Source organism: Coloeus monedula, assembly GCF_965178545.1.
Source record: "Coloeus monedula genome assembly, chromosome: 8".
NCBI lineage: Eukaryota > Metazoa > Chordata > Aves > Passeriformes > Corvidae > Coloeus > Coloeus monedula.
This window is the reverse complement of record NC_138788.1, coordinates 15,443,047-15,457,686: the sequence shown is the minus strand read 5'-3', so window position 1 is coordinate 15,457,686 and position 14,640 is coordinate 15,443,047. Positions and strand designations below refer to the sequence as shown.

Genomic DNA, 14,640 nt, shown 5'->3' with positions numbered 1-14,640 from the left:
TTACAGCTACAAAATTAAACCCTTATGCTTTTCTGTCATTTGTTGTGCTGATTTTGGCTCGGATAGAATTCCTTTTTTTAACAGTAGCTTGTATGGACTATGGTTTTTTTTTTAATGTGCTGGATGCAGTGCTGGTAATACAGGCATGTTTTTGTTTTTGCTGAGCAGTGCTTACACAGAGGCCTAAAGCTCCCCATAACTACTTTTCTTAAAAATGTTTGGGAATGCATAAGGAATGGAAGCAGACAAAACACAATGGAAGCAGACTAAAAAAAAAAGGCATAAAAACCTTCCAACTGTTCTCTTATACCAGTACTGTTGCAGGATATGGCTCTAACCCTGCACTACTTCCCATTCAGCTCTGCCATCTGTATTGCTTCTAAAATTCTGTGAACAAGGTGAGATTATCCAGGTATAAACAAGTAAGAGAAAAGAATATGAACTTCTAAGTCATTATGATGTAATTACATTTAAAAAAAAATAATGCTTCTGTAAACATCAGTTGGGAAAGAAAAAAAAATCTCTACGGGTCAGCTGAGCAAATCTGAGGCAGTGAACCTGAAATGACATTATTGATTATGTCACTTTATATAATGCACTCATCTAAATATGTCCTTCCCGGAGCACAAAAATTTTTTCTTCCATCTACTCTGTGTCAAGATATGACCCACCATCTTCTCAGCAGGGTTGTTTATTCTAACAAACTATATGCTGATTTTGAATTTTCATCATATTCTAATAAGCAGTTCACCTTTACAGTGTAATGGGCCTAACACCCAATGAATTTCAGATACGATGCACAAAACTATTTAGGCACATACAAAGACTTACAAAAAACCCAATATTATGGATGGTCCACCTTCTTCCATTAAATTGTACAGTGATCTGGACAACCGATCTGACTTACGCAAAACTTCAGAGACCCTATTTTCAGTTTTTCTAAAGCTGATACTTTGCATTTTTATTTATGCCTTTTCAGGTTGTCAAAAACATACAAGAGCCCAGATGTTCCAACAAGCAGCACTAAAACCCAAGATATGGCAGCTAAGCAGAACTCTATTTTTCTGTTTGGTGGTCACCACTGCCTCTTAAATACTGAAACTCCACAAATTTGGTTTTGTACTTCATGATACTGCCAAGTGCCAACTGAGCCTGAGTTCAGAGGACCTGGATTCTGAGGACAGGCTATGCTTCTCCTGCTTCGGTATGTAACTGGGCACCCAAAACCACACTGCTAATACACTTCAAAGTTTCTAGCTTTGTGTTTCAATATACCAATCTTCTACCTGAAGTGCAGGATTAGGAATGGGCACAGGGGTCATTTTATGCCTCAGAGCAGGAGCCGATTTTGGCCTTGGTCTTTTAATCTCTGGCTCTTCAACTCTTTGAAAGCCAATGTCATCTTCACAAGATTTCCTTGAAGATAGATGAGTGCAGTCAATTCCCTCCTCCCGATAATAATGCCCAGCATTCCTGCTGAGCCCTTTGAAACTAGCAGAGTCCTGTTTAAGTGCCAAGGAAACTGGAGCTTGGGCAGTGGCTGGGCTGGTGGGTGGTGATCCTGTTGTTACCGTAGACTCTGATGCAGAGCTTGCCTGCTGTTTATGTTTAAATTTGATAGAGTCACTTCTCTTAGGAGGAGTTGGAGGAGTTGAAGCCACTTCAGCTTTTGATGGCTGAGGTGAATGGCCTGTCACCTGATTAGGGGAAAGGTACTCCAGTTTGGGAGGAGTTGGTGGCCTTTTGAAAGTATCAGGGTCAAAAATAGATTTCCTTTGTTTTGGCTTTTTGTACACAGAGAACTTTTCTGTTTCTGTTGCTGAGATATTAACCATGACTTTTGGCCAGGTACCACCACTGTGCTTAGTTCCATGTCCTTTGTCAAATGCTGTCTCAACCATCATACAGTCAGTTCCTGTAGGTTCATAGGGCAGCCTCCTGTTGTCCAAGTCAACAGCTCCATAGCCTTGGTCCCCATATGTCTCTGGGCTGAAGGAGCTGAGACTGTGTTCTGAATTACTATGGCAACTGTGCACTGTGTTCCTACGAGAGTCTACTCGTAATGTGTTACTAGGGAAAGGTTTGTGATCGCAAAATGAAGTGCTGCCCTGATCACTCTGGTCCTTCTTGCCATCCATGATGTCTGGATTGAAAATGTCGGTCTGGGTTGAGCTGTTGAGTTTCAGATTTCTTTTATTTTGTGCTTGTATCTCTGATGCATGAACTCTACAGTTTGATATTTTTTCTGAATCCTTCAAATTTTCAAATATATTTTGACCACTCCAAGATGAACTCTGAGGAAAAACCTAAAACGAAAACCACATGTGATCACCTTATTGTGGCTGATTTCTGTTTAGTATGAATCATATCCTAGCCTCCTTGATTTATGTATACCTCAATATACACTTAGAAATATCATACAATTCAAAGCACAGAACATCAGATAAAATGAAGCTAAAAAAATTTTTGTAACATTTTCAGAATAATTCCCCAAGGGCAACTCCACATGATGGCAGAAGTACTCAACTGAAAGTGAAGGGACCTGCATTCTACTTCTGCCCCTGATAAGTGATGCCAATAAGATAACTTTCATTGCCTACTTCCCCTCAAACATTTCATTATCTTACTTTCTTAAAACCTCAAGGTATCTAGATCTGAAATTACGACTCTCAAAATCCATGTGACAGGCCCAGAATAATGGGATTCTAAACTCGAGAGCAAATCAGAATAGTACTTTATAGAAATAAGCCTGAAAAACAAAGCTTTGTACTTAATCTTCATGATAGCAAAAGTTCAGTTTTCTGCACAACACCCTCCTGACTAAAAGCTACCTTTCTTTAGACAGCAGGCAGTTTATCTTTCACGTACAAAAGTGCTGCAGCTCTGAAGCAAAACACAAGAAGCAGCAAGCAATTGTGGAACTCATTTCATGTGACCAGCTAACAAATGGGAAAGAAGACAGTAAGTTAGTCCCATTTCCTACTAGATGGCACAGGAGCCTTACCTTGGAAATAACTGTTGAGGGAGTGTACCACCAGTGAAATGTATCCAGATGGTTGTCTTTTTCCCATTTTGATATACTCTTTTTTTTTTTATATACTCTTCCCTGAACAACTAGAATAATTCTGTATAAGTTCAAGAGAATTCTGCAAATTTAGCTTCTGCTACTCACCTTCATGAGTGACAGAGTAAGGGAATCCCTACAGTTTCGTAGCAGAGCTTCACATTCAGTAAGCGATTTATTATCTAGTGCAATGCCATTGATCTATACACAAAAGAAACCACAACAGACGTCTGTAAATCAAAGGTAATAGGTGGGGAGGATTTAAGGTAGAGGATCTCTGAGACAGGGAAAACACTACTCTACAACGTATACATGACTGGAGTCTGGTTGATGTTTGTGCATTCCTCACGAGTGGAGAATAGAAAACTCCTAAGTAGAATCTGCTATTCCTGCAGGGACACAGTGTAAAACCCCTGCCCTCTGTGCAGCTGTACCGACAGCAACCACCTCCCCTTTCACAGTGCACAAACCACACCCATCCCCTGAGGCTACAAATGCACCCAGGGACACACTTCCTCCCCAGAACAGAGGACAGCTGTGGTACCAACATATACAAGACAAGAAACCTCTCATCCAATAAAGTGATGCCTTTTTGGAACTGACCTTTCCTAGTCAATAAAAGAATCACAGATATCATTATATACGTATATATAAGCCAAGTGTGAAGAAAAAGTTAATGCTTCTGACAAAAATTCTCATATGAACTCAGGAAATAAGCTGCACATTCTATTCATCACTCAGCATACAAAAAAATTAATATGGAGTAACTAATCTAAATTTACAAAAAGGACTTAGTATTGCAAAAGTAAAAAACTGATTGGAATGTTTGGCATCTTAAAGAGTAGCATCAATGATAACACTTCAAAATAAATAAAAATTTAAAAAGGCAAACGCATTCTTAAGACTTACAGCAATTATTCTGTCTCCCACAGTAAGGGAACCCTCTTTGGCAGCTGGGCTTCCAGGCACAACAGCAGCAACAAATACGCCATTTTCTAGACTGACCCCACTATCTGAAATACACAAAAAAGAATTTGATTCTGCAATTCAAATATATTGTTCAAATGGCATGTCTGACCTGCCTGCACAAGAAAGAAGTATGACTACCAATCCAAATGAATTTCAATTTCTGAAAACCTTTTCAAAGAAATAACAAGACAGGGAAAACAAGGATTTTGAGTATCCCAAAAAATTAATATAATCACACAAAGATGGGGTAACTGGGTTTAACAGACTTGTTTACACTCCCAGGAACATTCCAAACTGGCAGCTAACTAGAGACAAGTATTAAAAAAAAAAAAAAAAATCAACTCAAACCCACCCAAGGACAAAAAGAAAACCTGTACTTACAGAATGAAGCTATTATTAATAACAGCATTCTTGGTTTTTCAAAAAAAAAAAAAAAAAGAAAACCCCTATCTAGGAGGTCATAACAGTGTAAGTGTGATTTAAGCAAAGGCTCAGAGAACATGTACCTTTATGGCAAGCCTTATCTGGCTGAACAAACATGTGCCATTTATATCCATCCTTTACAGTCATTACCTTTATGTCCAGAAACATTGATGTGAAGAGGTGTTATCACTCGCCCACCTAAAGACTTCCTTCTTCGAACCACCATATTAATAACACCTCCTCCATTTAGAACAGCTTTTATAACTTGCTTTTTGTCCTTATTGGTAAGATCCACATCATTTATCTTCAGCAGCCAATCATTCACTCTGGTAGATATACAGAATTAGGCAGGTCAGTTATAAGCACACTTTGCTGGACACTGCACATGAATAACGTTCCATGAAAAGACATGCAACATAGCTGATCTCAATAAACTCATCCTCCATTACCTGGAGTTATCTATTCCTGAAAAAGCATTAAATAGCAGCTAAATGAAAACCAAGACTGCTAGCCTGCACTTCACTAGGAAAAGTATATCCTTAAATCACTACTGACTACTTCTTATTTAAAAGCAACTCTTTGTACGGAGAAGAGTCACTAAAAAGCTGCTATCAACACCAAGAATAGATGGTTCCAAATGCTCCTTGCTCTACTCTCCTTTTCTCTTGCCCTCCCTCAAAAACTTACCCTCACATCTTTCCCAACATTTAAATAAATAGATCTTTTTAAAAACAGATTTGAGGAGATAATAATGGAGTAAATGAGGCACAGTACAACAAGAGAACATTTCAAATCCTGTTGAGTTTTAAGTGCTGAGTCAACCAGTGTTTAATTTCTGTAATGCTTTTAGGCATTGGTCTTCTCAGTGTGATTTCCCAACCAACATTAATAATATACACATGACAAATGATAAAGAAAAAAGAACTTCAAAAAATGAAAACAATGAAGACATTTTCCAATATGCTCATATTTAGTCTATTATCACCAACAAAAGACAGGTATCTTCCAAAGTCAAACCTTACCTTAACCGACCATCTGCAATACTTCCTTTGTCTACTTTGGTAACGAAGATCCCACAGTCTCCAGGGAGGTATGGCTCGTTCACACCTTCTGCCACATCAAAACCAAGTGCTTTCAAGTCCATATCATCCTAGCAAATATTAATAACAAGTGATTCAACTGCACTGGCAAACAGTGTCTGTTAGCAAGAGGCATTATGGCATGTTTGCACTATGTACTTACATTTACAGGGCTCCTGCATCAGGCAAGTTTTTATTTTTTGTACGTAAATATATAAGCTCCCAATTCCATTAGTTATAGGTGTCCTCTGGCATTAACACTAACAAATGTGATGTACCAGCCAAACATTTCAAATAGAAGAACATACAAGAATTACATAGCAGCAAAATAAAAATTCTGGACTACAATGAAAAAAAGTGAAATTATAGGGAGAAAAATACTGCTAAGTTAATGAGAGGAAGTAGAGGTTATCTGGATTGCTAAACATAAGAACTTTACTTAATATGCCAAAATACAAAAGGGATTTAATTTCCTCTACAGACAAGCAAGAGATTAGCATCTCCTTTCATCCCAGATCTTCAAACTGAAAAGAAATGTTGCACTAAAATACATGTTCACCATTAATACTTCTAATACTTTAAATTTTCTAACCAGCATATCTGAGCAAAAGTAGGAGAATAGCTTAGTGTAAAACTATTTTATGCATAGATTTTAAGTGTCGTTGCCTGTAAGAGTAAAAGATTGGCCTCTAATATCATGGTTTCCTTCACATCTTAAGTTTTGGCTGCCTTAGCACTTCCATGTCTGCAGTGAATTGCAAACTTAAAGAACCCTATACTAGATGGACCTGGGTACCCTGCAACATTAGATGTAGGAACTATTTTTATTTATAATGCATATAAAGAAAATTATAAAGCTTGTATGTAACAGCTTGGTTTTATCAACTACTTTCATGTAGCTGTAACTGCACTTGCTGCCTCCATGTGCACCTCCATGTGCACCTACGTGGTTCTTTGCCAAACAATAAAGAACTGAAAAGACCAAAATCATATTTTTAATCTTATCTAGTATTAAAAGATTATAATTGGCTTCAGAGCTATCCAATACACAAGAAAATGCAGTGTATGATTTTACTTACTCTATCTTTTTCAAATTCTACCACTTCTGTTTCCCATTCCAGAGAATCTGTATCTATGGCTGAGTCATGAGAACTATGGGCCATCAATTGACGAAATCTGGCCTCCTTTTCCAATTGATTTTCCATCTTTTCCCTAGGCAAAGAAAATTATTACTTGCACACAGAGACAACCCCCTTTTAAATAAAGTGAAAAATAATGTTATGATTGTGATACATTTTGTATTTGGTTTTCTAAATCAAAAATCCAAGCTGTGTCAAAAATTTCCTTCAGCTTCTGTCTTTCCAGTATTCTTGGTCTGCTATCAAATTGACTTTCCATTTCTATATATTGTCTTAACATAGTCTTACATTTTTTGCAATATTTTTACATGACTAAGTGCACTATTAGGTTTCTCACATCTTCAAAAATGCATTTAATTTACCCTCAGATGAGCTCCATCAGTATGCAGGGCATGATAAACACCAATGGCAAAACCTCTCCCGTAAACCAGTAAGTAAACAGTTGAGAGGAACTAAACTGCAGTTAATATGACTTCAGTGAAAGGATCCCAGCATTAAGTGTATCTCCACAGCACAAAGCTTACACTATGCGTCTCATTAATAAGATAAAACTAATACTGTCCAGCATAATAATTTCCATGATAACTATACATAAAGGCAAGGCTTCCACACATGGTAACATGAATGCCTGCTGCCTACAGCTGTAACAACATATGGTTCACTTAAGAACACAGCTAACAAAAGAAAGTTTTTATCACAAACTTTCATGCAGTTTGATCATTTCTCTAACATACTTCAGTTCCTTCAGTTCACGAATGGCATCATTCTTCTGCTTTCTCATGTCATCCAGATTGCGAAGAGCTTCAGCCAAGTCACTCACAGCCCGGTCTCTCTCCCTCCTTAAGTTATCACACAAAGTTCTTCAAAAGAAAAAAGTTTCAATCTAGTTACTTATAATCCTATTAAAGTAAACTGGTTTTACCACATTGTATAGTTAATGTAAAATTTCAAAGAGCAGTTTCAAAACGTATCTATCTGCAAAATAAAAAAGGATAAGGAAGAAAAAAATAACATATGCTGGGACTTAATTCTTCATCCCTTTCAGAACCTTGTTTCTACTTATCTTCTTTAAACTAGCAGAAAAAACCCTTATTTAAGTATTTTCCCTTAGTTCCTTAGATATATTTAGTAGCAAATATGTTGGATACTTTTTGAGCATGTCCCCACAGGTAAAGAATTATCTGCAGGACTAGAGCTACAGCAGGATTAGTATAGCACGCCTAAAAGAATGCACGATTGGCTGCTCCTATGCAGCAGCACTGTTAGACTCAAGGGTATTTACTAGAGACATTTAGGTTATGAAAGCACAGAAAATGACAAAGATCCTGTAAGGTGCCCTCAATATTTTAAAAAAATCACCATGTGACAGCTAATGCACAGGAAGCACTAGCAAATCCTAGAACTGCATCAACTGCACACCAGGTGTTACAGAGATCACTCATGTATCACCTAGCAGTTCTTTACCGTATACTTTCCCGTTCTGCAACAATCTTATCCCGCTCTTGAAAGGCCCAATCCCTCCTACACTTGGCTACTTCTGCTTCCTGGACAGCTTCTTTTAGTTCTTGTGACATTGCCTCATATTGTTTCCGAAGCATTTCGATTTCTTTGTTTGCTCTTTCTATGTCTAGGGTAGCAGAATCCTGTATCTAGGAATTAAGAAACACAGAGAAGTATTTTAGGCACAATTTTTAGATACTTATGCACAAACAGCTTTTACTATATGTATGTTGCCTGATTCTTACATTTTCATGAAAATTGAAATTGAAAATTGAAATTGAAATGTAAATTCCTCCATTTTCATGAAAAATAGTCATTTATTTTAACAGCAACTCTGGGGGGAGTGGGAGGAAAGATAAAACCTGTTGTAATGCATTTCATCCAGTAGCATGCGGATTTGTACAACTACATAAATAAGGATCCTCACTTCAAAATAACATCAGTGAATGTTTCATTTTTCAGAGATGACATTCTATATTTCAATCTTGTTCTGCTCAGCAGACAGAAAAATATTACAAGTGTACTTGGAAATGAGACACACTACTGTATGCAGTTACAACACATTTCCTGCATTAACACCAGCTATTTACCCTGGGACAACAAATCCCAAGACTTGGGATTCAGGTCCCCTTGGAATAAAAGCAATGAAATTGAAGAGCAATGGAATTGAAAAAAAGTTTTTATTTAATGCTTCTTCTTTTAGATAAGAATTACTTTATTCTTAAGTTAACTTGTCCCTCAGATTCTCTGTTTTTAACAAGAAAGATGGTGACAACAGTAAGACAAATACAGAGAAAACTCTAAGCTTGCAGCACAATAACACAAGCCAACTACAACAGTACAGCCCACCACAAGCTGTGCGCTTGCAAACAACTGCATGTGGTTAATCTCAAGAACATAAATGAAACTAATGAATCTAGACTTACTGACTTACAATTTGGTTATTTTTTTCTATTTACATTCACAAACAGAAACTTAATATGAAGCACAACTGTATTTCTTCCAAACAAGGATTTCTGTCGGTGTGTCTGGAAGAACATACGTGCACGTGTATGTATTTTAGAGTGACTTGAGGAAAAGAGGGAAGACTCCCAATGTGCCCAGACCTTTAATCTCTTGCAAGTTACTGACCTAACTAAGCTAAAAAAGAAAAAAAGGCATCAGTGAAGACTTACCTGACGGGCTTGATAATACTCCCTTAGGAGATGGTCTCTCTGGATGATAGCTTCAGTTCTCTCTTTCCTGGCAACATCTCTTTCTTCTTTCACTGTCTCTATATCCTTGCAAGCTTGATCGAGCTCCTTCTGGGCCTCAGCTTTGTCCTTCACTTCATGACAGTATTTTTCCAGTAACTCATTCCTCTCACAAATCGCTCGATCTCTTTCCACTAGAGCAGAGTTTAGTTCCTAAAACAAGATCCGTTGTTTGCAGCAGGTTAGGTTCAGAAGGAAATAGTTCATCTTTCCAATTGGTTACATGTCATGACACCTTAAAAGCCTAGAGAGTTTACCACTAATGTTCTGAAAAATGGGAGCAGGTCACATTACATACAAGTAAGTACTAGCAAAGAATATTAAATGTGGTATTAAAAATATCACACCATCACATGAGCACAGTGCTTTGTCAAAAGTAAGCAAGATTCTGGGAGCGCTCATAGCTTTGAGGAACCTAAACGAGAAAGGGTTATTAACCAGACAGACTTGGTGTTTTAAAAAAAAAAAAGTTGTTAAATATGGAGAAGGGTAAGAATATATTACAAATATTTTTAAACAACTGCCTCAATTTCACAGGACTGAAATAATTTAGACAACCCAGCTACATAAGCACCTTACAGCTTCTCCATAAGTTTTAAAGGAACATAAGTTATATGCCATTAAACTACCAATGTGCTACGGAATGTTTGAAGATAAAACTACAATATTCTATAAAGCAGAATGACAGTACATCTTAACTGTGGAATTCAACTGCATTGTAATAAAAAAGATAAGGCAAATGTAGTTGTGTTCTAAAACAGAATCTGCCCTTCTAAAATTATTTAAATTAGGCTTCCCATTAAAAGAATGGGTCATTGAAATGATCCAATTTCATGCCACTAAATTTTCAGATGGCTCAGCTCTCTAGGAGCATTCAGTCAACGGCTACAAAGAAGTCCTCCTACACACAGGCACTCCTAGCTGGAAACTACTGATGTTTTGATCGCAAAAAACTCAGAGACAGCTGACATCTCAAAAGCAAAATGAAGAAAGGGTTCAAGTGCTTAGGGATAGAAAGACACCATGTCATAAACTGATTCTACCTCTACAGTTTGCAAAGAATAAAATTGAATATTTAAAACACAGATGATAATTGCATTTTGCTATACTAATAGAATCGTTTTTGAGATATGCATCTAATTAAGACTAGTCAGACTATTAACAATGACATTAAGAGAGCCATTTTTGCTGTACAATAGCAGACAAGCACTAGAATTTAATGATTCTGTCAGTGAATCTCAATTACCAGAACACCCAAGTGCTTTCAACACCAGTAAGACCTTCCTTGCTCAGTATCTCTGAAGAAAGAAAAATCCCTGAACTGTCTGTTGGTGCAGACAAGTTTTAGTACTGGAAACAGCCTTTTGCACAGTTTAACTATAGTTTGTATAAAACTTGCATTCAAATGTGTGTATAAAACTTACACAAAAATATTAAGCCTTTTCCCACAAGCAGCTGAGATGAAAAGTCACAAGGAAGGCAGAGGGGAAAGTTCTCAGTAAGACCTTCACTAAACAAGAATTTACAGGTTTTTTAAGTGATTGGAAAAAATACACACTATCACAGTTTAATTCAGCATGCTCAATATAAACCATCCGAATAAGAGCAGCCATTGCCTCCAGCGGTCAGTGGTAAAATTTCACCTCTGTCTTTTTCTTGTGACATTTGCACAAAATTACAACATGACAGCATAGGGAAATGTGCCATTTGGCACTGACTAGAACAGCTTCTGTTTGAAAACAGTAGAGCAGTTTGAGTTGAATGATTCTGAATTTGTGAATTATTTTTATGTTTTAAGGAAATTTTCACATCTGAATATAACATAAGGACAAAATATAACAGAACTGTTAAACAGAGGGGAAAACTGACTATCACTGAGATGAAACATAACATTCTAAGTACTTGCCATAGCAAAAGATTATGCCAAACAAAAAACCACCATTGGAGAAAGGAGAGGGGGAAATCTATAACATTCAATCCCTGGCTTTGAATGGCTGAGTTCATGAGAACTTAATCCAAAACTGTCCATTAGTGCAAAAATCATGAGATTTCTTCTATCATTTATTAATACCAGAAAATTAGTACATTTCAGATGTCTATTGAACCAATAAGTTTGGGCATGTGTGACTAATAAAAACTTACATGTCTAACTTGGAAATTAACTGTCTGACCTCATCAGTAGCTGCTCAGACACAATGCCTTAAAAAATCAACCTCTTCTCCATTTCAGTTGTTCTACAATTTTTCAGAGGCACCCAAGGCACACTAGCAAACACAAGCTTCAGGGAAGAAACTACATTTAGAATTACCTAAATGGGTTCAGTGTTGTTTCAAACAATCAATTAGCACTACAAAACAGAGCACTTAAAGGTACCATATATCACAAGAAAAGTGAAAAGCATTAAGTTGCCTTTTCAGAGAGCACCAGAACAACTATGCACGGAGAGGACAATCCCACTTACAGGGGACATATTTCAGGATACTATTTCAAGTGAACTGATACATTCATTGATACATTTTTTCAATGTTTCAAACATTTTCCTTGACAGAACTAGAAAATCCTTACGCATTGTACACAGCTGCAGCAAGCCAGCACTAGTGATGTACTAGAACATACCTCTTTACAAGAAGAGTGTTAGCTACAGGAAAGAAAAATGGGAACAAAAAGACAACTCGCAGTACAGTTATTTTACAACTTTCAGAACATTACAGAAGCTCACTGAAGGGCTAGCTCTGGAGGTGAAGAAAAATGCAATGGATCCGCCTTGCCAGCACCACACTCACCAGTCCTAGGCTCCTGCTGATTCTTGTTCAAACACCCCCTTTAAGTAAATACCCATGTATTTAAAATTTTAATTCCCTGCCCCTTAAGGCACTTTGGCAAATTACTCATAGTGCTACAATGACAGAACAAATTGAAGCAGAATGACTAATTGCGGCTATTTCCATGAGTAACCTACCCTGATGCCTACCCTACCACTGAAATCGACAGACATTTTGATTGGCTTAAATGTTTCGATGAAAGTAGAAGAGGTATAAAACGTATTAAAACTTCAGTCACTGTAGAGCTGAATTACTGAGCTGACAAATATGCAGAGCTGAAAAATATGGCTTCTTAAAATCAGAATTTAGTCATGTTTAGAAGCTCTGATGTCACATGTCACAATCCACATTATTCCTCAAAAAATGGTGTTATTTGTTTAAAAGAAAGCTCCACACCTTAATTTTTTGTAAGAATATGTTGTTGAGATGTAATGCTGTGAAAAGAGTAAAATGAGATTTATACGCAATGGAATACATTTGCTTGTATCTATTTCATGCTAAATTAAGTATTTGTAAACCAAATAGTCAAGTGAATGCATGTCAGCGGAAATGAAACTGAGCAGCAAATTGTGTTCTGGAAATCATAACAGCTTCATTCTGACATGGCTGTGATATAAGCATTTCAAGAACATATTGCTGAAAAATAGGAAGTTCTGGTTTCATACACCTTAAGGCATGCCTGAATTCTAAATAAAAAAATCTTTAAAATATCCTCTTTAACTTATGAGCAGTAGAAGGGCAAATGAGTAAGAACATGCATGTCAGCACAGGCTTTGCATAAGTATTTGAGATGACTTGATCATGTACCGTTTTAAGCCACAGCAGATAGTATCCAGTGGTTCCTGTAGAGGTTAAAAGTTTAAAATAATGAGTATTTAGAGCTATATTATTATAGAGAGCATTACTTAAGAAGGTAAAAACAACTAACGCAGTAAAGGAAAGGATTTATAATATGCAGAACAGAATTAAGTCAAGTGAATAGCAAATTTCAGCTGGCAGGTACTCTGTTCAAACATGGAAGCTTGATAAATTGATAGTAAAAAGGACTGCTATAGGAAAACATCAGGAAACAACTTCCTCTTTGCAGTGGATTCCTATTTTCCATTCATCAGTCATACATTCCTGATTCCAGCATCAACAGCATATACTCATTTCCCTTCCCCATTAAAACAATAGGTTAGTACCTGTCTTAAAGCTTCCATCTCTTCACTGGCCACTCGTTTCTCAGAAGAGGTGTTCTTCAGCTTGGACTCTGCAAGCTCTAGTTCTGTCTGAAGCTTATCTACCTCTTTGATTACTTGATCTCTCTCACTCATTATTAGGCGGTACTCATTGAAAACAGAATCCCTTTCTTCCTTGTATTTTTCTGCATCCTTGGCTGCTTTCAGCTGCATTGTTTTGAACCTTGTCACCTCTGACTGTAATCGCTCCATCTCTCTCTGCAACTCTTTGTTTTGTGCTGTGGTGTTGCTTAGTTCCTGCTGTACTGATTCAAACCTAAAAACAAGTGGAAACACCAGTAAGACAGTTGTTACTCACTTTCATACCTTAAGGATTTGGCTGGGTAACCAAATGTATCCACTGGTAAAACAACCAGAGATTTCTTACAAAGTGTATTCTCTGTGCTGCAAAAAATAACCACTGCTTTAGGAACATTAGTGAACCTAAGGAATATTAGAGAACCTCTTTAAGGACTGAACCATAATTATGAGGAACCATTTACGAACGTGGAAAAACCCATTTTTTGGCTTTGGTCTGTAGGAGTTGTGTATCACCCCTCATAGTCAATGAAAACATTCTTAACATACCCAAGGATGCTCTCTGCAGCAGTCCTTGTGTATGCTGATGCCCTTCCTACCCCATATGGTTGACTGTGTAGGCTTGGTATCAAGGAGCAGAGAGGAGGGATAAGTGTGGTATAACAGCATCTGTGTCCTCCTTTTTTAACACGTGCACTGCTCGTAGCAGCACCTTCTCAGTGAAGCAAGACTCCCAAACCCCTGCAGCCAGAGAACTCTGCTGCCAGCCCTAAACCCTCACAGTCCCCCTCCCCAGTCTGCAAATCTAATACCATGAAAAGTTAACTTAGGCTTGAGATTATCTTCATCTGCAAAACACCTTTAGAGATTATATTCCCTTAGTGATTTGCTTTTATATTTAAATAAGGAGATATATATATATATAGATATATAGATATATATATATAGGCTCACCATGCATTAAAGAGTTTGTATGGAAGAAAGTCAGAGCTTAAACAAAATTCTGGTTATATTTGACTCCTCTATCTACAACTAAAAATAAACATAGGTTGAAAAGCAGAGTATCCATTTCTCATACGAGCTAAACAATGGTTAAAATTCCTCACACAATTCCAAAACCGTAACTGGGAAA

At 37.2% G+C, this 14,640-nt stretch overlaps 1 protein-coding gene across 4 annotated transcripts in view; it reads right to left on the bottom strand.

Moving 5' to 3' along the window:
* DLG5 (discs large MAGUK scaffold protein 5) overlaps nucleotides 1-14,640 on the bottom strand; it is a gene marked incomplete at its 5' end in the record, with an annotated part of 97,121 nt that overhangs the window by 22,867 nt on the left and 59,614 nt on the right. For 2 of the 4 annotated variants that reach the window (XM_082286601.1, XM_082286603.1), the window contains 10 exons: nucleotides 1,287-2,306; nucleotides 3,173-3,265; nucleotides 3,974-4,077; nucleotides 4,607-4,782; nucleotides 5,479-5,606; nucleotides 6,615-6,747; nucleotides 7,409-7,534; nucleotides 8,139-8,323; nucleotides 9,350-9,580; nucleotides 13,434-13,746. In XM_082286601.1, the coding sequence (XP_082142727.1) occupies nucleotides 1,287-2,306; nucleotides 3,173-3,265; nucleotides 3,974-4,077; nucleotides 4,607-4,782; nucleotides 5,479-5,606; nucleotides 6,615-6,747; nucleotides 7,409-7,534; nucleotides 8,139-8,323; nucleotides 9,350-9,580; nucleotides 13,434-13,746 (2,509 nt within the window). The remainder of the gene's footprint in view (nucleotides 1-1,286; nucleotides 2,307-3,172; nucleotides 3,266-3,973; nucleotides 4,078-4,606; nucleotides 4,783-5,478; nucleotides 5,607-6,614; nucleotides 6,748-7,408; nucleotides 7,535-8,138; nucleotides 8,324-9,349; nucleotides 9,581-13,433; nucleotides 13,747-14,640) is intronic. The other 2 variants (XM_082286602.1, XM_082286604.1) reach the window with 2 other exon arrangements.